Below are 25,181 nucleotides of genomic sequence, written 5' to 3'. Positions count from 1 at the left end.
TAATCATTTTCATATAATTTTCCTGAAGCCTTTTATCACATTAGAGATCAGAAATTAGGTATGATTCTCCATTCCCTACTTGCAGGTGCTAAGAATGTGTCCTATATATATTATAGAGTGTTCAGCCCTAATTTCTTGGCTATGTAAGAATGAACTACTCTTGGATTTGATTAATGTAGATACATTGTGTGGTACATTTAAAGGTTATTAAATGCATTACTTAATAAAAAGCCTAATTCTTTAAGTATTTCTAAAGTACTGTGAACATGTACCTGAACTGTGGCTGTGAAAATACACAGATTAGAGAAATGACAGCACTAAAAGTCACTGGTATTCATTTACTAGGGCTGCCATAACAGACACTATACACTGAGTAGCTTAAAAACAAATTGATTTTTTTCACAGTTCTGGAGGGTGAAAGTCAAAGATCAAGGAAGGTACCAGTAGGGTTGACTTTCTTTGAGGTCTCTCTCCTTGATGGGCAGGTAGTCATCCCTCTTACTGCCTCTATGTGATATTTGCTTGGTGCTAGTGCACCCCTGGTGTCTCTTCTTCTTCTAATAAGGATATCAGTCATATTGGATTAGGGTCCCACTCTAATGGTATCGTTATTAATCATCTCTTTAAAGATCTCCTCTCCAAATACATTATATCCTGAGGCACTGGAGGTTGGGATTTCAACATGTGAATTTGGGGCAAGGGGGAGACAGAGTTCAGCCCATGATACTACTCTATAAAGAAATGGTTAGTTGAAAATGATAGCTGCAGTAACCTTTCATTTGTGTAGTACTTCACAGTCTACACAGTAGTTTTACATGCTTATCTCCTTTAATTTGAACAGACTTTTGTTATTTGATCGAAAGCGGGTTTTTTTGGTTTGTTTTTTTTGTTGTTGTTTTTTAATAGAATAGCACCTACTGAAGAATTCTGCCCACTAGAGTTTATCTGGAATGATTAGAAGAGGCAGGTTGAAAATGTCCAAATTATGTTCTAGTAATCTTTCAATCTCAACTCTCTTTAGATCTGGTTTATTTTGAAGATAAGAAACAAATGTAAAAAGTATGATTTAAGTGCTATATCTTTATCTCCTCTGATGGAAGAATAAATCCAATTAAAGAAAAACAACAACAACAACAACAACCCTAAGCTAAAGAATTAGAAGGCTTGAAGGCTTGACTTGGGACTGGAGGATCCATTTCCAAGATGGCGTAGTCACATGGCTATTGACAGAAAGACTTGGTTTCTTAACACATGGACTTTTCCAGAGTGTTTCAAAATGTTCTTGTGCGTGATAGCTGGCTTATCCATAGCAAGTGATCTAAGAGAATAACTAAGAGGCTACTATGACTTTTATGACCTAGGCTTTATTTCTGTGAAAAGTAACATTGGAAGTTTGTTAAGGATTGCAATGGAATCTGTAGGTTGCTTTGTATAGTATGGACATTTTAAGAATTATCCAGTTGATCCATATGGGGTGTCTTTCCATTTATTTGTTTCTTATTGAGTTTCTGTCATCAATGTCTATAGTTTTCAGTGTGCAGGTCTTTTACCTCCTTGGTTAAGTTTATTCCTAAGTATTCATTTGTTTGTTTGCTTATTTGTTTTTGCTTTATTTTTCAGTGTTCCAAGATACATTGTTTAGGCACCACACCCAGTGCTCCATGCAATATGTGCTCTCCTTACTACCTACTACCAGGTTCACCTAACCCTCTGCCCTCCTCCCTCCAAAACCCTCAGTTTGTTTCTCAGAGTCCACAGTCTCTCATGCTTCATCACCTCCTCCGATTTCCCCCAATTCACTTTTCCTTTCCTTCTCCTAATGTCCTCCATGTTATTCTTTATGCTCCACAAGTAAGTGAAACCATGTGATGATTGACTTTCTCTGCTTGACTTATTTCACTCAGCATAATCTCCTCCAGTCCCATTCACGTTGATACAAAAGTTGGGTATTCATCCTTTCTGATGGAGGCATAATACTCCATTGCATATATGGACCATATCTTCTTTATCCATTCATTTGTTGAGGGCATATTGGCTCTTTCCACAATTGTGGCCATTGCTGCTATGAACATTGAGGTACATATTGTCCTTTCCACTGTATCTGTATCTTTGGGATAAATACCCAGTAGTACAATTGCATGTTCATAAGGAAGCTCTATTTTTAATTTCTTAAGGAATCTCCACACTGTTTTCTAAAGTGGCTGCACCAATTTGCATTCACACCAACAGTGTGAGAGGGTTCCCCTTTCTCCACATCCTCTCCACCACTTTTTGTTTACTGTATTGTTGATTTTGGCTTTCTAACTGGTGTAAGGTGGTGTCTCAGTGTGGTTTTGATTTGAATCTCCCTGATGACTAACGATGATGAACATTTTTTTCACGTGTCTGTTAGCCATTTGTATATCTTCTTTGGAGAAGTGTCTGTTCATGTCTTCTGCCCATTTTTTAACATGATGATCTGTGTTTTGGGTGTTGAGTTTGAGGAGTTTCTTTATAGATCTTGGATATCATCTTTATCGACTTTAACCAATAACTTTTACCAATGAGATTTTACTTTGTTTTGTTGACTATTTCTTTTGCTGTGCAGAAGCTTTTTATCTTGATGAAGTCACAAAAGTTCATTTTTGCTTTTGTTTCCTTTGCTTTTGGAGACATGTTTTGAAAGAAGTTGCTGTGGCCGATGTCAAAGAGGTTACTGCCTATTATTCAGTTCATTTTGATATAGTTTTAAATGGAATTGTCTTCTTAATTTCTCGATAGTTCATTTTTAGTGTATAGAAACTCAACAGACTTTTATATATTGATTTTTGTACCCCACAGGTGTACTGAGTTCATTGATAAGTTCTGACAGTTTTATGATGGGATTTAGGGTATCTATATATAATATTGTGTTCTCTGCAAGAACTAAAAAGAGTTTTACTTTTTTCTTTTCAAGTTGGATGACTTTTCTTTTTCTTGCCTAATTGCTCTTGCTAAGACTCCCAATACTATAATAAATAAAAGTGCCAAGGGGTACCTGGGTGGCTCAGTGGGTTAGGCCTCTGCCTTCGGCTCAGGTCATGGTCTCAATGTCCTCGGATCAAGCCCTGCATCGGGCTCTCTGCTCAGCAGGAAGCCTGTCTCCCCCTTTCTCTCTGCCTGCCTCTCTGCCTGCTCGTGATCTCTCTCTCTCTCTCTGTTTCAAATAAATAAATAAAATCTTAAAAAAATAAAAATAAAAATAAAAGTGCCAAGAGTGGGCATCCTTGTCAAATTTTGGTCTTAGAGGAAAAGTATTTAGCTTTTTTTTTTTTTTTTAAAGATTTTATTTATTTGACAGAGATTACAAGTAGGCAGAGAGGCAGGCAGAGATAGAGGAGGAAGCAGGTTCCCCACTGAGCGGAGAGCCCGATGTGGGGCTCAATCCCAGGATCCCAGAATCATGACCTGAGCCGAAGGCTGAGACTGAACCTGCTGAGCCACCCAGGTGCCCCAAGTATTTAGCTTCTTGTCAACTGGGTATAATGATAGCTGTGGGCTTGTCATATATGGCTTTTATTATGTTGAGGTAGATTCCTTCTATGGCCACTTTGTTGAGCGTTATTATCATGAGTGGAAGTTAAATTTGGCAGATGTTTTTCTGCATCTATTGAGATCATCACAGGAGTGTTACCCTTCATTTTGTTGATGTAGTGCATGCTAATGTTCATTGATTTGCAGATGTAGAATCATCCTTGTGTCTCTGGAATAAATCCCATTTGGTCATGGCATATGATCTTTTAAATGTATTGTTGAATTTGGTTGGCTGGTATTTGGTTAAGGATTTTTACGTTTATGTTCATCACAAGTATTAGACTCTAATTTTCTTTTCCTGTGGTGTCCTTTTCTGGTTTTGGTATTAAGGTAATGATGGTTTCATAAGATGGTTTTGGAAGTGTTCCCTACTCATTTTTAGGAAGACTTTGAGAAGGATTGGTATCAATTTTCCTTTAAATGTTGGTAGAATTCACTAATGAAATCATCTGGTCCTGGACTTTGGTTTGTTTGAAGTTTTTATTTGATTACCTATTCAATATCTTTACTAGGTAATCAGTGTGGTGATATTCTCTGCTTCTTCATGATTCAGTTTTGGTAGGTTGTATGTTTCTAGGAACTTATCAGTTGTGTCTAGGTTTTCCAATTTGTTGTAGAATAATTATTCAGGTAGTGTCATAATCCTTTGAATTTCTGTGGTATCAGTTGTGACACACCCTTTTTCATTTCTCATTTTATTTGAATCTTCTTTTTTTCTTGTGAGTTGAGCTAAAATTTTGTTGATTTATTTTTCTTGAAAAAAATACAGCTCTTAGTTTTATTATCTTTTCTGTTGTTTTTTTAGTCTCTGTTTCATTGATTTCTGCTCTGATCATTGTTATTTCCTTTCTTTTCCTAGCTTTGGGGTTCTTTTTCTGGTTCCTTGATGTGTAAAGTTAGGTTTTTACCTGAGGTCTTTCTTGTTAGTGTAGGATTTTACCACTATGAACATCCTTCTTAGAACTGCTTTGCTGCACCCCATAGTTTGGGTATGTTATGTTTCCATTTTCATTCATCCCAAAGTATTTTTTTTTAAGATTTTTTAAATTTATTTATTTGACAGACAGAGATCACAAGTAGGCAGAGAGGCAGGCAGAGAGAGAGAGGAGGAAGCAGGCTCTCCGCTGAACAGAGAGCCCGATGTGGGGCTCGATCCCAGGACAGAGGCTTTAACCCACCGAAGGCAGAGGCTTTAACCCACTGAGCCACCCAGGCGCCCCCCAAAGTATTTTTAAGTTTGTCTTTTGATTTCTTTTTTTTGCCATTGGTTGTTCTTTAATATTGTTGTTTAATCTCCACATACTTTGAATTTTCCATTTTTCTCTTGTACTTTTTAGTTTCATACATGGTGGTCAGAAAACACGGTTGGTAAGATTTTAATTTTAAACATATTAACACTTACTTTGTGGCCTAACATGATTTATCCTGGTGAATGTACCATGTGTTTGAGAAAAGTGTGTATTCTGTTGCTTATGAAAGGAATGCCCTGTATATATCTGTTAAGTCCATCTGGTCATTTAAACATGTCATTTAAAGGCAGCATTTTCTCATTGATTTTCTGTCTGGATGATCCACCCATTGATGAAAGTGGGGTATTAAAGTCTTCTACTATTATTGTATTGCTGCCTATTTCCCCTTTTTAAGTCTGTTACTATTTGCTCTATATATTTATGTGCTCCTCTGTCAGTTGCACAAATATTAATATATGTTATATCTGGTTGGGTTGAACTCTTCATTATTATATAATGAACTTTTTTGTGTCTTATTTCAGTCTTTGTCTTTAAGTCTATTTTGTCTGATAAGTGTAGCTACCCCAGCTTTCTTTTGGTTTTCATTTGAATAGAATATCTTTTACTGTCAGTTCATGTGTTCATATATCTGAAGTAAGTTTCTTATAGAAGCATATAAATGGATCTTGTTTATTTTTTATCCACACGGCCACTCTGCCTTTTGACCAGAGAATTTAGTCCACTTAACACTTAGTAATTTTAAGTATGGATTTATTGCCATTTTGTCAATTGATTTTTGGCTGTTTTGTAATTCCTTTGTTCCTTTCTTCTTGCTCTCCCTGTGATGTGATGATTTTTTTGTTAGTGTATACTTAGATTCCTTTCTCTTTACCTTTGTGTTAAGTTTTGTTTTGTGGTTACTATGAGGCTTACATAAAATGACTTATAATAGCCTATTTAAATTGATAACGACTTACATTGGGCTCTTTCTAAAGCTCTATATTTTTACTCCCCCACCCCCAACATTTTGTTTTGATGTCACAATTTACATCTATTTATTTTGTATATCTGTTGTTATAGTTATATATGCAATATAGTATATATTGTATTATATAGTTTGTCTTTTAATTTTCATACTAGCTTTATAAGTAATTAACATGTCACCTTTACAACATTGGGTTGTTCTGAATTTTACTGTAGGTTGACTTTTACCAATAAGATTTTACTTTCAAAAACGTTTTTCTGTGACTAATCATACCCTTTCACATCAACTTAAAGAAATGCCTTTAACATTTCTTGTCAAGGCAGTCCGGGGGTGATGAACAACTTTAGCTTTTGTTTCTCTGGAAAATTCTACCCCTTCTCCAATTCAAAAAAGAAATTTTGTTCCTAAAAAGTTTTTTTTTTTTTTTGTATAGTTGACACAAAATGTTACTTTAGTTTTAGGTGTACAACACCGTTATTCAACTTCTCTGTACATTGTACTATGCTAACAGCAAGTGTAGCTACCATCTGTCACTACAGTGGTATATTATTCACTATATTCCCTGTGTTGTGCCTTTTACATTGGGCTCTGTGATGTTTTCATTCTTGCAGAAGCCTATATCTCCTACTCCCCTTCTTCCTTTTTGCCCATCCCTCTATCCTCTGACAACCATCAGTTTGTTCTCTATATTTACAGGTCTGATTTTGCTTCCTATTTGCTCTTTTTTTTTTTTAAATTCTACTTACGAGTGACATTATTTGGTATTTGTCTTTCTCAGTCTGACTTATTTCACTTAGCGTAATACCTTCTAGGTCCATCCATGTTGTTGCAAATAGAATGATCTCATTCTTTTTTTTTTTTTTTTTTTTTTTGGACTGAGAAATATTCCTTTGTAGGAATGGATGTACATACCACATCTTCCTTATCCACTCACCTGTCAATGGACACTTAGGTTGCATCCATATGTTGACTTTCACAAATAATGCTGTAACAAACATAGGGGTGCTTGTATCTTTTTGAGTTGGTATTTTTGTTTTCTTTGGGTAAGTTACTGGATCATATGGTATTTCTACTTTTAATTTTCTGAGAAACCTCCATACTGTTTTCCACAGTGGCTGCCCCAATTTGCAACCCCACCAACAGTGCATGAGGATTCCTTTTTCTCCACATCCTCACCAACACTTATTATTTCTTGTCTTATTTATTTTAGCCATTCTGACAGGTATGAAGTGCTATCTTATGGTTTTCGTTTGCATTTCCTTGATGATTAGTAATGTTGAAAATCATTTCAAATTTCTGTTGGCCATCTGTATGTTTACTTTGGAAAAATATCTATGCAGGTCCTCTGTCCATTTTTAAATAAGATTTTCCTTTTTTTGGTGTTAAGTTGTGTAAGTTCTTTATATATTTTGGATTCTAACCCCTCATTGGATATATCATTTGAATCTTCTGTTCAGTAGGTTGCCTTTTTGTTTTGTTGATGGTTTCCTTCACTGTGTAAAAGTTTCTTTTGTTTTTTTGTTTTGTTTTGTTTTTGGTAGTCCCAAAGTATTTTTTTGCTTTTGTTTCCTTTGCCTGAGGAGACATATCTAGAAAAATGTTGCTATGGCTGATGTCAGAGAAATTACTGCCTGTGTTCTCTTCTAAGAGTTCTATGGTTTCAGGTCTCACATTTAGGTGTTTAGTTCATTTTGAGTTTATTTTGGTGGATGGTATAAAAAAGTGGTCCAGTATCATTCTTTTGCATGTGGCTGTCCAGTTTTCCCAGCACCATTTCTTGAAGAGGCTGCCTTTTCCCCAGTGTATATTCTTGCCTCCATTGTCTTGGACGAATTGGCCGTATAATTGTGGGTTTATTTCTGGGCAGTTTATTCTGTTCTATTGGTCATGTGTCTATTTTTGTTCCAGGACAATACTGTGGGTTTTTTTTAATTAAGTTTTTAATTTTAATTCTGGGACAGTTAACATACAGTGTTTTATTAGTGTCAGGAGTAAGGACCATACCATTTTGATTACTACAGCTTTGTAATACATATTGAAATCTGGGATTGTGGTATCTCCAGCTTTTTTTTTATTTCTCAAAATTTCTTTAGCCATTCAGAGTCCTTTATGGTTCCATACACATTTTAGGATTATTCATTCTTGTTCAGTGAAAAATGTTGTTGGTATTTTGATAAGGATTGCATTGAATCTATAGATTGTTTTGCATAGTATGAGCATATTTGTATTTCCATTTATTTGTGGTGTTTATAATTTTTTTCATCAATGTTTCATAGTTATCAGGGTACAGGTCTTTTCACTTTTTTGGTCAAATATATTCCTAGGTATTTTATTATTTTGGTGCAATTGTAAATGGAATTGTTTCTTAATTTCTCTTTCTGCTACTTTGTTGTTAATGTAGAGAAGTACAACTGATTTCTCAGTATTAATTTTGTATCCTGCAACTTGACTGAACTCCTGTATTACTTCCTATAGATTTTTGGTGGAGACTTTCGGGTTTTTTATATATAGTGTCAAGTCATCTGCAAACAGTACAGTTTTATTTCTTTCTACCACTTTGGACATGATTTATTTCTTTTTCTTGTCTGATTGTTGTGGCTGGGACTCCCAATACTATGTTGAATAAAAGTGGCAAGAGTGAATATCCTTGTCTTGTTTCTTAGGGGAAAAGCTGTGAGGGTTTGTTTGTTTGTTTGTTTGTTTTTTAACCATTGAGTGTGATGTTAATTGTGGGCTTGTCATATATGGCCCTTTTAATGTTGAGGCATGTCCTCTCTAGAACTATGTTGAGATTTTTATCATGAAACAGATGTTAAATTTTATAAAATTTCTGTATCTATTGCAATGATCATATAATTTCAATCCCTCTTTATTAATGTGGTGTATCATGCTTATTGATTTGCAAATATTGAACCATAATTGCATCCTCAGAATAAATCTCACTTGACCATGGGGGATGATCTTTTTGACATATTGAAGAATGTGGTTTGCTAATGTTTGTTGAGGATTTGGCATCTGTATACATCAGGGATATTGGTCTGTGGTTTTCTTGTTTTGTAGTGTCTTTGGTTTTGGTATTACAGTAAGCTGGCCTCATACAATATATTTGGAAGTGTTCCCTCTTCTTTTGTATTTTGGAATAGCTTGGGGAATATAGCAATTCTTTAAATGGTTGGTAGACTTTGGCTGTGAACCCATCTGGTTTTGGACTTTTGTGTTTTGGTAGTTTTTTCATTACCAATACTATTTTGTTACTAGTAATTGATCTGTTCAGATTTTTTATTTCTTCCTTATTCCATTTTGAAAGATTGTAGATTTCTAGGATTTTATTCATTTCTTCTAGGTTGTCTGATTTTTTGGCCTGTACTTTTTCACAGTATTCTTATAATGCTTTGTATTTCTGTGGTGTCAGTTGCTCCTTTTCCTCTCTCATTTCCAATTTTATTTATTTGGATCCTTTTACATTTTTCTTAAGGAGTCTAAGGATTTGTCAATTTTATCTTTTCAAAGAACCAGTTCTTGGTTAAATTGATTTTTCCTGTTTTCTAAAAATTTCTGTTATTTATATCTACTCTTATCTTTATTATCTTTCCTTCTCTCTTAGGCTTTGTTTTCCTTCTTCTAGTTCTTTTAGGTGTGGAGCTAGATTGTTTATTTGAACTTTTTGTTTCTTAAGGTAGGCTTGCTTTGTTATGTATTTTTCTTTTAGAGCTGCTTGCACTGCCTCCCAAAGATTGTGGACTATTGTGTTTTCATTTTCATAAGCATCCATATGCTGACGTATGTGGGTTCCTTATACATGTTTTTTCTTCTTTAAGAATCTTTCCTTATCTTTAACTTTGGCACTTTAGTTATAATGTGTCTCAGTGTGCCTGTCTTTGGATTCCTTTTTGGAACTCTCTGGGATTTCCGAATCTGAATGTCTGTTTTCTTTCCCAGGTTAGGGAAATTTTCAGTTATCATTTTGTCAAAAAGTTTTTCTGCCCCTTTCTCTATTCTCTGCGACCTCTGTAATATGAATCTTGGTTTGGTTGATGTTGTTCTGTAAGTCCCTAAAGCTACCTTAACTTCTTTTCATTCAGGGTGGTATGGCCGTAGACTTGAACTCTAATCGGAAGAAAATCCCTTATCACCATTTCCTGAGGGTTTAACTCTCTTCCTGAGGGTTTACTTGTTCTGTCATTGGGAATATATTCTTCTGTTCCTTCATTTTCCTTGATTTTGTAAACTTCACCCCTCCAAATCTTGAAGAATGGGTCTTGTGTAGATGAAACCTACTGTTCAGCCCTGCTCTAGCTCAACTGTCTCTCAAACCTTTTTGACTTTCCAAGCAGTCCATTTTGTTTTTTAGTGGTTCCCAGTTGTTGAAGGTACTCTAAGACCTGTCAGTGTCCCAAATGGGGGGATCTTAGCAGCACTTAGATTTAGGCTAATTGAGAGCCAGACCCTCAGGCAGCAGCTCTTAAAATACGTAAATTTACCTCTTTCTGAAGAAGGCTGGGAGAGAGGATTTCTATCTACTCCCTCTGTGCTGACCCTGGGGTGACAGCTGGGTAAGAACTGTTTCTTTGCTACAGTCTTGTTGAACCTGTAAACACAAGCCTCATGGCCACCAATGCCAGGCTATAAATGGATGTCCTTGGGGTAGCAGTCACAAAAGCCTGGGCACCGGATGAGTACACACGATTCTTTTTCAGATACCCACAATTTGGACAAGGGAAGGTAGAGTGTGTAAGTGGCAACCACAGGTCTCCATCCCCAGAAAGCACCTAAGTAGGCCCCTAGATGTGCACCAAACCAGAAGTCTGTCCCTCTTTCACAGAAAGGCCGTGGCATGTGTTCAGAATGCCGTCTCTGTGCTGTGTGCTGAGATTGGGTGGTAGCCAGCCAAGATCACTTTCTCCATTTGTTACAGCCCTGTAGGACCCAGGAATGCAAGGCCCACTGGCCATCTGAGCCAGGCAATCAAGGGGCTTCCCTGGGTCACACCACAAAAACCAGGGCAGCAGGGGCACCTGGGTGGCTCAGTGGGTTAAAGCCTCTGCCTTTAGCTCAGGTCATGATCTCAGGGTCCTGGGACCGAGCCCCACATCGGGCTCTCTGCTTAGCGGGGAGCCTGCTTCCCTTCCTCTCTCTCTGCCTGCCTCTCTGCCTACTTGTGATCTGTCAAAAAAAAAAAAAAACAAAAAACAAAAAAAAAACAACAACAAAAAAAACAGGGCAGCAGACCTATGCACAAGCTCCTGTCTGGGAGACACCAGTAGCCTAGAGCACAGCAATAGAAAGGCCTTATTAACACAGTGTTCTCCCAAACCCTGCAAAGGATTATAGTTGGCCCTTAAATATGTTTAGTTAAAAGCCTGCCCCCTAGGCCACAGCTATGAAGATAAGTTAATAGGCTACTTTCACAGAAAGACTAAGTACTGTCTATTGTCTCACTGCTATGTGGTAGTCAGCTAATAACTTGGGTTAGATCTGTAACAATCCTGTAGGGCCCACGATCTGTCCCACTGGACACCAGAGCCAAGCAATGAAGGTGTCCTCTGAGCAGCAGCCACAAATGTTGGGGTGCCAGATGAGTGTATAAATGCCTTCCTAGGAGATACCAGTGAGCTGGGGAAAGGCACAAAGATGGTACCCACTGGCTCCATTTTGGAGGTATTTCAGTAGGCCCCTAGAATGTGTTTAAATTAGGCCAATTATTAAGGAAATCTCTATTGTGTAAGGTCTGGATACTTTTTAGTTGCCTCTACAGTGGGCCTTGGATGGACCCTGGGATGGATCCCTATGGGGGGTCTTGTGAATGAAAGCCCCATTGCCTTTCAAAGCTAGACATTTTGGGGACTTGTCTCTTAGGTGCAGCTCTTAAAAGTCAGGTGCAGGATGTGGGGTTCAAATTCTTCACTCCTCAGGAAAAGGCTCAGGGTTGTGACTTCCCTTCTGATTGTGGGTCTCCACCCCAAGGATGGGGTTCATTTCAGCCTCTCCTATTTGTTTCATTGTGGATTTTTTTTTTCTTTCTTTGTCCAATGTGTGGGAGTCACTCAGCTGTTTTTGTTTTTAGGTCCCCTCCTCCACCCAAGAAAATTGTTCTGCACGTAGCTGTAGATCTGGTGCATCTATGGTAAGAGGTTGATTTCAGGATCCAACTTTTAGTACCATCTTGAAGTGGAGACCACACGCCTTTTAAAATAACAAGTTGAGGTTCAGTTGCTGGCTTTTCTTTCTGAGACACAAAAGCATCACTCATCGCATGGATAACATATACCCTAATCTTTACCCAACTGGGCAGTAACAAATAATGTAGGAAATTTGGCCAATGGCATAAAATTGCAAATTCATAAAGGTAAGCCATAAAATCCTAACATAGGCATGGGGTAGGATGAGGAAGATAACATGTGTTTACAGAACAGAATGAAGAGAAGTGACAGGTTAGGTTTCTTAGCATATGGTTATGAGTAGGGTATAATTATCAATTTTTGTGAAAAATTTATCGTCAGTTAAATCAACCCTCTATGAAATGGTGAGGACAGCTGCCAAACAAATCCAACAAGTGACTCAGTGGTCTATGTTAACACTCATTTATTCTGGATTGCAGACATACTCTTGCCATCTCTCTATTACCAGCAGCTGGAGTCCAGTTGTGAGGTTATGGGAAATGTCCAAACTTGCCCATCAGTTATGAGGCAACACACTTTCAACTGTATTAGCAAATAATTTATAGAATAGCAGATGTTTTCAGAAGTATTGGTTTCATTGAGACTTTATGGTCCCTGAGTTATTGTTTTTTAAAAATTTTTATTTATTTATTTACTTGACAAGAGAGAGAAAGAGAGAGATCGATCACAAGTAGGCAGAGAGGCAGGCAGAGAGAGGGGGAAAGCAGGCTCCCCGCTGAGCAGAGAGCCCGATGCGGGGCTTGATCCCAGGATCCTGAGACATGACCCGAGCTAAAGGCAGAGGCCTAACCCACCGAGCCACCCAGGTGCCCCGGTCCTAGAGTTTTTATGGAAACTCAGTAAGATTTGCTTTAAAGAACTTTAAGTATATATGATTAGCAATACATAGAATGTTTGGATTAAAAAAAAAAATTGAGACCTAACAGTACGTTCCCACTGGGAACATCAAGCTCTGAATATTGTGATTTAATGTTCAGAGGAATAGTTCTGAAATTTTCTTCTATAATGTTAACAGAAAGACACTCAGATCTGAAAAGCAACAAATTTGGTTATATGGCAAATTTAAGTACACAGTTTTCATTTTGTAAATGAATAACTTGTGAAACATTCCTAAAGTTGGTGGACAAAACCAGAAAACCATTTTTTTTTTTTTTTTTTTGTTCCACGTCCTGGGAATCAGGATTAGAAGTTCTAAGACTTTAAATGTTTGTGCTACAGCAAATATTATCTACTATATTTAGGAGTCTTTTTTTTTTTTTTTTTGTAAAGATTTTATTTATTTATCAGAGAGAGAGGGGGAGAGAGCGAGCACAGGCAGACAGAATGTCAGGCAGAGGCAGAGGGAGAAGCAGGCTCCCCGCTGAGCAAGGAGCCCGATGTGGGACTCGATCCCAGGACGCTGGGATCATGACCTGAGCCGAAGGCAGCTGCTTAACCAACTGAGCCACCCAGGCGTCCCTAGGAGTCATTTTTTAAAGGATATCTATTCTCCCGGGTCATTAAAGAATTTTTCTTCTTTATTTAAAATATCTACCAATTAGAAAAGGAAACAGACATTAGGAAAAATCTGGTTACATTCCTCCCTGCCTCCTGCCCTCTGCCTGCCATTTTCTCATACACACTTTCAAAGTCATTTGAAAATAAGATCATTTTCTTTGCTGGGTCTGTTATCTGATATAAATTAAGGAGACAGTGAATGAACAGAAATTTTACATCGGTACCATTGCTACCTTTAGAGGATACAAAACTATTGACACAGGTAACACAGGATTACAGTTTTAACAAAAAAAACCTGTGAGAACCAATGGGAAAAAAATTTTTTTTGATTGGTTTCCTTTATTATGACCACTATCTGCCCACAAATTCTACAGCTTGGACTCCTTTTCAAATCCTTCTAAGAGTCTGCTTCATGAGTTACACATATACACACAGAATAAAAACAAACATCATAATTTAAAAAAATGAAGTCATTTTAAATTTATAGGCTAAACAGTTCAATGTAGTTAAAGGGTATAGCTCTGAATAAGATGATGGTAATGGATTTTAAAGCTCAGAAGACAAAGGTCTGTTAACTCCGGCTTTGTTTCAAGTATTACAGAGCTGTATTTGAAGTATATGCCTCAACTTCTGTTGCCTTATTGAGCAGTAAAATATTTGAAGTATGAAACGTAATTTTGATGACAAATGCTTCAGAACATCAGGAATAAGATCAATAAAGAGCAAAGTGAATCTAGAACAAGGAAAGGAAAGGTACATTTATTTTAAAAATAAAAACAGCAGGCAGTCTCTGACAACAAACAAAACCACCAAGAATCCAAACACGTCTAATATACATTGTAACAATGCACATATATTTAAAAAAAAACAAACAACAAAAACCCATTAGTAATCTTTTTTTTTTTTTTTTTTTTAAAGAACTTTAGAAAGGAAAAAAGTACTTCGGCTCCCTCCTGCTGGAGGTCTGCCCACAAACGCAGCATGCGCGACCAGCATCCTCTTTCAAGAGTTCTGTACAGCACAAAATTGCAGTGTGTGCATTCATTATGTGGACACACTGATTCTGAATAAAATCGGTTTCTGTAAGGATGATCCAAAACATAAGTCAGCAGGTCCATTTCATAAAAAATATTCAGAGGCTGCAAGAACAGTGGCAACCGTTTTCCAAAATCTTCAGTTTTAACAAAAGGTAGAGAATAACTGCTAAATCTAGATGTTTTCACATTATTTTGCATGAGTATCAAGTACTGTGTAAAAATTTATGTAAAACCTTAAAGTTAGCCAAAACTAGTGTCTTTTAAACTTTAGATCAAAGTTGTTCTTCCCCCTTTTACCATGGCTGATAAATCTTTTCTGCCTTTGTCCTGAATGATATCTGTGAAACCAAAGAACTCTGAAAAAAGAGGCAATCCTGAAGGAACATGGTACCAGAAACGTCACTGGAATTCAGTCTTAAGACACACACAGTTCCTGCTGGACGCTGGACTGTGGGAGTTTATTATCCTCCACCTTCTCGTGTCCTGGGGCAAGACAGGTGGTCTTCTTTTTAAACAGCCGAAGACTCAATCGTAGCAAGTCACTGTCTACCACTGGAGCGCCCGTGTACGCTTGTTTTACATTCCCCTAATTCAAAGAAAACAAAAACAGATTTTAAAAGATGGATATTATTGGTTAACAGTAGGAACGTCAGGGTAACCTCTAACAAAAAAATCAGAATGGCAAGAAAAGTTAATTTGGGATGGATATTTAAAAGCAAAATTGAGATGTTTTCAGATTCAAGGAATCTTAGAAAAGAAAACGATCTTTGAAAGGGCACCTCTTGCTTATGAAGTAGGATCTTTAGCAATCCCTGACAGGTAATCAACTAGCTTTTATTTCCAATGACAAAGCAAACAGCAGTCACTGCACAATCCTGAGCATGTCGAAATAAAACCTTTCTTTAGAGCTGCACACTAATTCAATCTTCCTCTTCCAGGACAACCTTTCAGTCCTCGGAAGAGAAGCACTGAACACTCCTTTCTGTAAGTGAACAAATTCCCGAGGAAACAGCTGACATTGCAGTATACCGAGAAACTACCACCTTCCTTCTGCTAAAATGTGTATCTCTATTACTGTAAGTTAAGGCTACATTAGCATTTTTGGAAGTTGCGGTCCTACCATTTTATTAAATGTTCTCCAACTATGTTCATAAATGAAATAAGGTGAGTTTTGACTATCTAGCATTCTGCCATTTCTCTTCTTTCTAGGATCCTTAAAGGAACAGCGCTTCCTTGATCACACGTTGTGATACAGTAAATTGACCTTTTACATGTAGTTCTGTGAGTTTAGACTTGTGTACTAAGTCACTTAACCAGGATGACAATCAGAGAAGTTTCATTGTTCAGAAAACTCCCTTTGCTGTCCCTTTGTTCTAACACCCTCTGCCCAGCTCTAACCCTTGGCAACCAATCACAGGGTGTCTCTGATCGTTCTGCCTCTCCAGAACGGCAAATAAATGGAAATTATATATTGCATGCTTTCTGAGACCTGCTCTTGACATTAGTCCATGTTGTTGACAGTACTGGCACTTTGGTTATTTTTTATTACAAATTAGTAATCCATTATATGGATGTGCCCCAGTTTACCAATTAGCTTTGTATAGAACGTTGGGGTGGTTTTCAGTTGTTGGAGACCGTGAAAAGATCTGCTATAAGCTCTTGTGGACAGGTTTTTATATGAACCTAAGTTTTCATTTTTCTAAGGTAAATACCTAGCAATGGGATTACTGGATCATATAGTGAGTATATATTTAACTTTATAGGAAAAACCAAACCATTTTCCAAAATGTCTGGCACCACTTCGCATTTTCACCAGCAATACATGGCAGTTTCAACTGCTCACAGCCTTACCACATGGGTTTTTGGTGTTTGGTTTTTAGCTATTATAACAGATTCACAATGGTACCTAATTTAAGTTTTAATCTGCATTCTCTAGTGGTTAATACTCTTTAACATCTTTTCATGTGCTTAACCATATATATCCATTTATCCTCTTTGGTGAATTGTCCATTCAAGTCTTGCCCATTTAAAAAAATTGGATTGCCTGTTTTCTGTTAATTTTTGAGAGTTCTTTGTATACTCTAGATACAAGTTCTTTTTAAAAAATTATTTTGTGTATTCTTGTTGCTTGACTTTCCATGCAGACTTTAGAATCAGTTTGTCTGCATCTACAGAACCAACCCTGCTGGGAATTTGCTGCATTGTGTTAAACCTGTAGATCCATTTGGGGAGTCTCCTAATCTTAAGTATATTGAATCTTTCAATACACGAACATGATCTATCTCTCCATTATTTAGGTCTTTTTTTTGATCAGTGTTTTATAGTTCTTGGCACACAGATCCTGTACATGTTTTGTTAGATTTATACCTAAGTATTTTTGGGGGGGAGCCATTGTAAAAAATATTTTTTCCCCTTCACTTCAATTCCCAGGTACTTCTATATACTATTAGTATATGGAAATACAGTTGCTCTTGCCTGCTTTGTAGCCTGTGACCTTGCTAAACTTATAAGTTCTAAGAGTATTTCTGGTAAATTCCTTGAAACTTACATGTAGACAATCATGCTGTCTGTGAATAAATACGGTTTTACTTCTTCCCTTCCAATTTATAGGATTTTTATTTTCTTCTGTTACTGAACTGGCTAGAACTTCCAGTAAAATGTAGAGTAGGATAGTGAGAATAGGCATCCTTGCTTTGTTCCTGATCTCTTCAGGAAATCTCTCAAACTTTTACCATTAAGTATGATATTAGCTGTAGGTTTTTGTAGATACCCTTTAAAAGTAAAAGACTAAGAATTATTATAAAGGGATGCCTAATTTTATTAAATGCTTTTTTCTGCAGCAACTGATATGATGTATATTTTTTCTTTTTGGTCTGTTACTATGTAGATTACATTGAATGATTTAAAAATATTAAGCCAGCCTTTAATTCAGATGATATATGGTACTTGGTTGTGGTGTAGTCTTTTTTTACATATTCCTGGCTTTGATTTCCAATTTTTGAGGATTTTTTATGTCTATGTTCATGAGAGATAGTGATCTGTAGTTTTCTTGATATTCCAAGTACTGCTGGCCTCATACAATGAGGTGGGAAGTACTACTGTCTCTTCAATTTTCTGGAAGAAATTATGTAGAAACGGTATTATTTCTAACTTAAAGGTTTGGTAGATTTTGCAAGTGAAACCATCTGAGAGTGGAGAATTCTTTTCCAAAAATAAAAAACAAAACCAAATAAAAGAGACATAGGACTATTCAGATTTTCTATTACTTCTTGAGGAAGTTTTGGTGCCTGTGGCTTTTACAGTAATTGATCCATTTTTTCTAAATTGTCAAACTTACGTGCATAGATACAATATTATCCTTTCAATAGAATAATATCTGTAAGACTTGTAGAGCATTACCAATATTTTTCATTTTTTCAGAACCAAATTTTGGGTTCACTACTTCTGTTTTCCTATTTATTTTTGGTATTCTTTCTTTCCTTTTGCCTCCCACAGGTTCTATACATTCTTTCAACAAATCTGAGTTAAACTCATTTAGAGCAGCTAAGTGTTCTCTTTGTATCCTTCACCTATCTCTTCTGATGTAGAGTATTATTTATATATTTTAAAAATCATTCTTTATTTAAAGATAATGCCAATATATGAGTTTGCTATCTTTACACTTTTTTTCATTATCCAGTAAGTAGTACCACTTTCCTCAATGAATGGTCCTATTCTGTACTTTTCTTTCATAGTTATACATTTTAAAGGTTTTTGTTTATATTTCTTAGCATTTTTCATGAGATTCTCTAACATCTGAAATTTTCTCTTCAGTTGTCTCTTCAGCTTTTGAGCAAGTATTTTTAACCTCGAGCAATCAGAAAGCTCACAATGCTTTTTTTAGATGGATCATTTAAACATTTATACTGTCCCACTGTAACTTTTTATAATGTGTCATGTGCTAGTTAATGGTCTGTGCCCTGCACTAAAGGATAATAAGGTTCTGACAAAAGAATTCTGAGAACAGAATTCTCAAGGAGAATTTTACAAGGGTATTTTTAGTTGTCACAACTTTTGAAAAGCATATGGCATATTAGAGGAGGAACGAGGAAATGCTACAAAATATTTTTTATAAAAAGGGGGCAGGACTCTGGTGAGACTTCAAGATGTGCAGCCTCTCTGCACTGAAGCCTCCTCCTTGAGCCAAAAGAACATGATGTGACGGATTATTTTTCAAATTTGGTACTGAGGGTGGAATACCACTCTGAATACATAAAAGGGAAGGTAATTCATTACACGCATGCTTATTAGGGCTACCTGGGGTTTAATTCCCTGGGAAAAACTTCCAACTGAGAAAAGCTGCAAGGAGGACTAGGCACCTAAGCAACTGAATGAAGGGAACTAAGTAAGTAGTGTCGAAGTATATAAAATGGGAGTGCGAAGAATGATTGTAGCAGCTCTGTAAAAAGTAGTTCTAAGCCAGGACTTTAATCAGGAAAGACCTTAAAAACCTCCTATGCCTTGTATCTGTTTCTACTTTAATCTTTTGAATTCATCCCTTGCTTTTTCATGAATTTTTCTTTAATGAAGTACACTTTCTCCCATCCAAGTACTAACCAGGCCCGACCCTGCTTAGCTTCCGAGATCAGACGAGATCGGGCGCGTTCAGGGTGGTACGGCCATAGACAATGAAGTACACTTTCTGCTAGCAGTGTTTTCCTAAATGTCCCCAGGTAAAAAGCTAGTGAGTATTTCTCTGATCTTTTAATACCAACTCTCTTAGGCTTTTTAAAGTTAAGACTTTTTCAATTTCTCATGATCAGATCTCTCCCAAATCTAAATTTCTATTTCTATTTCTCTAAATTTCAATTCCCTTTACTCTTCTCAAGTAAAAGCTTAAGTATAATCACTTTAATTTATTTTCCTTTCTTCTGACTTGGTACATTCTCATAAACGCTACTTCCTATAAATATCATCATTCTGTGTCTGGGAAATTTTCCCCCCCCGATCTTGTGTAGATAATGAAACATACTAGAAATTTACCTTGAGGAACTTTGCAAATGAAAATAATTCACAGAAAGAGTATTTTAAACTTTATGCATATAATTTTGAATAACAAATTGCTATGCACAAATGTTCATCAATACTATTAAAGTAAAATGAAAATTATTATAAATAGAATTCTTCTTTTTATATCTATAGAAGACTAGGAAACCGAACTCACAAAAGCAGATAATGAGACCTTAATCTCACCTTAAAGCAATCAAATAGGGGGGAAAAAAGCCATTCATTGATACAATGCATACACTCTGCATTTTTTTTTTCAAGGAAACAGTACCTTCTCATTTTTAACAAGCTGCTTTCTGATTGCTGAATCCCGTCTGAAGCATAACGCTTTACAACATGGTCCAAGATTACTAAGGAGACTTGCTCGCTCTTCTTTTCGTAGTAATGCAGCCATGTTGAGAGCCCCCAATTCATGTTCAAAAAGACTGTCTGCATCTTCCAATAAAAACAAACAGGCATTAAGTTTTCTGAAAATAGGGAAGTGTTACTGGCTGCTTCAATATTCCACAGTCTGTACTTCACCAGTTGGTGAAAATTACTTTATATTAAAGGCAATATACTTACACATAGTATGCCACAAAACAAGTCTCAAGAAATTCAGGAAGACTGAAATCATATCCTGCATCTTTTCAGACCACAACAGTATAAAACTAGAAATTATAAGGACAAAAAAAATGTGGAGGCTCAACAACATCCTTAGTTATTAAACCTACTAAAAACAACCAAAGGATCAACGAAGAAAGAGGGAAACAAAAAGTACATGGAGATAATGAAAATAAAAACACAACAGTTCAATATCTTGGGGATATAGCAAAAGCAGTTTTCAGAGGGAAACTAAGAGCAATAGAGGCCTACCTCAAGAAACAAGAAAAATCTCAATCTATCCTTAAGCCTAAAGGAACCAGAAAATATAAGAACAAAGCCCAAGGTGAGAAGGAAGGAGTAATAAAGATCAGAAGAAATGACAGAGAATTAAAAAAAAAAAATCAGTAGAAAAGATCAATGAAACCAAGAGCTGGTTCTCTTAAAAGAAAAATCAAGGAAAAAAGTAAGACACAAATTTAAGAAAAATGAGAAAGAAGTAACAACCATCACCAGAGAAAAACAAAAGATTGTAAGGGAGTACTATGAAAATTTATATGTCAACAAACTGGACAACCTAGAAGTGGATAAATTCCTAGAAACATACAGTCTTCCAAAACAGAATCAAAAAGAAATAGAATCTGAACAGACTGATTGCTAGTAACAAAACTGAGCTGGTAATCAAAAGTTCCCAACAAAAGTTCAGAAGCAGATGGATTCACAGGTGTTCTATCAAAAACTTAAAGAAAGAAAAGCTAATAAATTAATACCCATTCACCTCAAACTATTCCCTAAAACTACTTCACCTCAAACTACTTCCTAAAATAGGAAGGAAAGCTTCCAAACACATTCTATGAGGCCAGCATTACCCTGACACCCAAACCCAAAGACATCACAAAGTAAGAAAACCACAGGCCAATATTTCTGATGAACATTGATGTAAAAACCCTCAACAAAATATTAAGAAAACACATTCAACAGTACATTAAAAGGATCATTTACCAAGATAAAATGGGATTTTTCTGTGGATGCAAGGATGGTTCAATAAGGATAAAAATCCTATTACCTCATTGGTGAAGAAAAAGCATTTCTTTGCTTGAGAAATGTTGAGAAAAGTCAACATTTGGGAACATACTTCAACATTAAAAAGGGCAAATAATAAATAAACTCTTAAAAAAGGGCATATAAGACAAACCCATAGCTAACCTCATACTCAATGGTGAAAAAAGTGTTCCCTCTAAGATCAGGAATAGCACTCTTGACACTTTAATTCAGCACAGTACTAGAAGTCCTAGCCACAAAAATAAAAGGTGTCCAAATTGGTAGGAAGAAGTAAAACTGCCACTGTTTACATATGGCATAGCACACAGAAAACCCTAAAGACTTTACAAAAAAATTTCTAGAGGTAACAAATTATTTTAGTAAAATTGAAAGATACAAAATTAATATCCAGAAATCAGCTGATTTCTATACACTATAACAAAGTTATAGACAAGGAATGAAGAAAACAATTTCATTTATAATTGCAACAAAACCAAATAACTGGGAATAAACTTAAACAAGGAGGTTAAAGACCTGTACTCTGAAAACTATAAAACACTGAGGAAAGAAACTGAAGATACAAATGCAAAGACATACCATGCTTGTGGTTTAGAAGAATAGTGTTAAAACAGTCTATACTACCAAAGCAACCTGCAGATTCAATGCAATTTCTATCAAAATACCAATAATGTTCACACAACTAGAGCAAATAATCCTAAAATGTGTATGGAACCACCTAAGAGCCCAAATAGCCAAAGTTATCTTGGGGGGAAAAAGAACAATGCTGGAGGGATCACAATCCCAGATATCAACATATACTACAAAGCTACAGATAAATTAATACAGAGAACAAACTCGTGGTTGCTGCGGGGTGGGGAGGGAAGGATGGACAATGAGCAAAATGGTGAGAGGCAGCTTCCAGCTATGGAACAAAGAAACCACTGGGATGAAAGGTACAGCACAGGGGATATGCTGAATAGTATTATAACAGCATATGATGACAGACGGCCGCTACACTTGTGAACAGAGCATAACACAGAATTGTTGTATTGCTATATTGTACAACCGAAACACAATGCCAACCATACTTCAAAAATTTAAAAGGCATTATATTCTCTGAAAGATCTTGAACATGTAGTTATGTTGCTAGTCTTAAACAAAAGTAAATATTCAGATAGCCTCTTTAAGAGGTAAGACACGTAGCCTTAGGGAGAAAGAATTTAGACTTTGATTGCTGTTCATGACTGGAAAGAAAAGTTCAAGTTAGAAAGTGGAGTTAAATTCAGTATACTGCTTACCCCTGACTATTACATAAAGTTCTAGATTACATTTCACGACTTTATTATAGCAATATTCAAATGCAGTAATACATTTTGTGACCTCTTAAAAAAAAATCAGGAAAGTGACAAGATGTTAGACAACCTGCAAATTTTATCCCAGATTTGGTCACTATTAAAAGCAACATATTAAAATCAGTCATAACACGCCAAGATGGGGAGAAAACACTTAAATATCTCCTTAGCTTTAATGGAAAATAAAGAGGTGGGGTTAAAATAGACAAAAAAATCAAAATAACAGAATAGGGCCAGTTAGGAATCCAAATATATATATAACAGAGTAGTAATTTCAAAGCTAGCATTCTATAAGCTAGCCAGAAGGCCAGAAGTACCAAAAGGTACCAGATACCACTTATATGATATGATCAAATACATTACTGTTACAGTCCACAAAGGAAAACAGTAATTAACAGCTAGTAAAAACAAAGTAGACATATTTAAGAATGAATGAGACTGCATATTTCACTTTCATTTTCTGAACCACAAAGTACAGTGAGAATAGATAATTAAACAAGTTAGTCTCACCTAATATATCTAGTCAATAGGTTTGTATACCTGTCAGTAGGAACAGAATATAAGAAAAGGGTAAATAAATATAAAGAAAAAACTCAAAACCAGTTTGCAAATGTTGGTGTCTACCAGAATTATCTGAGGAGCTTTCTATAATACAGTGCCAGGGTTCTACCACAGTTATCTACAAAACGTCCAGTTGGACCAGCATACCTAAGTGGAAAAAAGCCGTTACTCAGGTGAATAGTTATAAAACATACTGAGCCGATAACAACAATCACAAAAAAAAAACCCAAAACCCCATAATATTAACTACCCTTCCATTATAATGTAGAAGAAATGTGCACGGAGCCCATTTTCTTCCTTGGAAACTAGTCACTATGACAAATTTTTGTTGAAATCCTTATTTTCTGCTTTTAAAACAATACAAAACACACACTTGCACATGTCCTTAGAAAGTCCAACAAGGTTAAACTTCCAGTTTCTTCATGGTTCTCATTGTACTTTTTTTTTTTAAATTAAGTCTTCACCCAACATGGGGCTTGAACTCATGACCTTGAGGATTAAGAGTTGCAGGCTCTACCAACCAGGCACCCGTACTTGTTTTTAATCTATCACACTATACACAGAAAACCTAGACAAAAGCAATTTAAATTTCAGTATACATGTAAAGTTTCGGTCTTCAACCTTAGAATTTTTTTCAAATTTACATATGATGTAGGGATATATTTTCTTCAGTATTGGGTTACTGAAACAGACTAAATGGGATACGAAAAAATCAGTTATCAATTATTTTACAAATACCTACTGAAAACCTACTGTGTGTCAGGTACTCTTCTAGGCAATAGCATAATTAGAATGTCTAAAATGATTAGACAAAGGATACAGCAGTAAACAAAGTCCCATCCCTTAGGACACTTCTATTCAGCATCATGTACCAATTCTCTCATTCTCTAACAAAGCTATCACAGCAAAAAAATAGGAGATCTGACCGATAAGCAACAACTAACCCCCTTTTATAATGTATGTCATCAAGTTAGGGTCAAACTGCATTTCTGTAGTTAGCAAAATCATAGGAGCAAACAGCTTCAGAGGTGGGTAAGACCTTAGGGGTTTCGTTCCATCATTTTATACCCATAGGAGTTACCTGCTTAAGGTCACAGAGCCAACCAAACAAAGCAGAAAGTGGGGGGCAGGAACCCAAGAGATTGGTCATTTGTCAAGTTAATATACATTCACAATTATAATTTGTTTCATATACATACATTCTGTGTTCATTGGGACATGTCAAAATAAAGTGTTTCACAGCTTATGCTAACAATCGGGAAAAAAAAAACCATGAAACAAAACATTTTCAATTTTAGGAAAAAGCTTAATTTTAAAAATTATTTTACTTTCACAAACATGATATAAAATTAAATGCTGCTTTGATGTTTTTCTCCTTTCCTTCTTTTTACCACCTAGTCATCCCCCTCCTATTAATTATTGATAGGGTAGGAACCAGATAAAAAGAAAAAAATACATAAACTAAATAAAGGAATATCCTAGAAAATAGAAAAAAAAATGGTAGAACAGTGAAAAGTTGTTGGCATAAGGTCTAAAATCAATAAAATATTTTCAAAAGAAATAGTAACAGTCAGTATTTATTGAGTGTCACTACATATGAGGAATTGCTCAAAGTATTTTCCTCATAATACCTCTTTTTGTTCCTCCTAATGATCTTACGAAGCTGATGGTCTAATTATTCCCAACATACAAATGGTGACACTAACAAGTAGCGATTAAATAATAGCTAATCAGTGGTGAGCCTAGTGAGGAATCCAGACCATCTGGCCTAGACACCACATTCAAAGTTTTTAATTCCTTTGTTAAAGGCTCAACCTACACATCTGAATTTGGGTAGAACTCTGCATTTCCCAAAGGAAAAGGGTGCCAAGACACCCAACTTACTTAGATATGAAAAATATCTATTCCATTCTTCCAGGCTCTGCTTTGTTTAGTTTTGGGAACACCACTGAGTGCTCTGACATTTGAACTTACCTGTTAAAAAAGTAATTATGGTAAGAAAGATCACTTGGGCTATTTTCGTAACTTTTCTGTGGGTTTTAATTTTCATGGTCAAAATTGCTTTTTAAAATTTCAAAGAAGAGGGGCACGTGGGTGGCTCAGTGGGTTAAAGCCTCTGC

At 36.0% G+C, this 25,181-nt stretch overlaps 1 protein-coding gene across 9 annotated transcripts in view; it reads right to left on the bottom strand.

The window, feature by feature from the left end:
- Positions 1-14,174: 14,174 nt before the first annotated feature.
- Positions 14,175-25,181, bottom strand: part of ZC3H13 (zinc finger CCCH-type containing 13) — a 101,272-nt gene continuing 90,265 nt past the window's right edge. For all 9 annotated transcript variants that reach the window (XM_082700616.1, XM_082700618.1, XM_082700613.1 and 6 more), the window contains 2 exons: positions 19,797-19,960; positions 14,175-15,065 (listed from right to left, as the gene is read on the bottom strand). In XM_082700616.1, coding sequence (XP_082556742.1) covers positions 14,895-15,065; positions 19,797-19,960 — 335 coding nt within the window. In that variant the 3' untranslated portion in view covers positions 14,175-14,894. The remainder of the gene's footprint in view (positions 15,066-19,796; positions 19,961-25,181) is intronic.

This window comes from Mustela nivalis, assembly GCF_964662115.1.
Source record: "Mustela nivalis genome assembly, chromosome: 15".
Lineage (NCBI taxonomy): Eukaryota > Metazoa > Chordata > Mammalia > Carnivora > Mustelidae > Mustela > Mustela nivalis.
The sequence above is the reverse complement of the archived record's forward strand: the minus strand, read 5'-3'. Positions and strand labels throughout refer to the sequence as shown.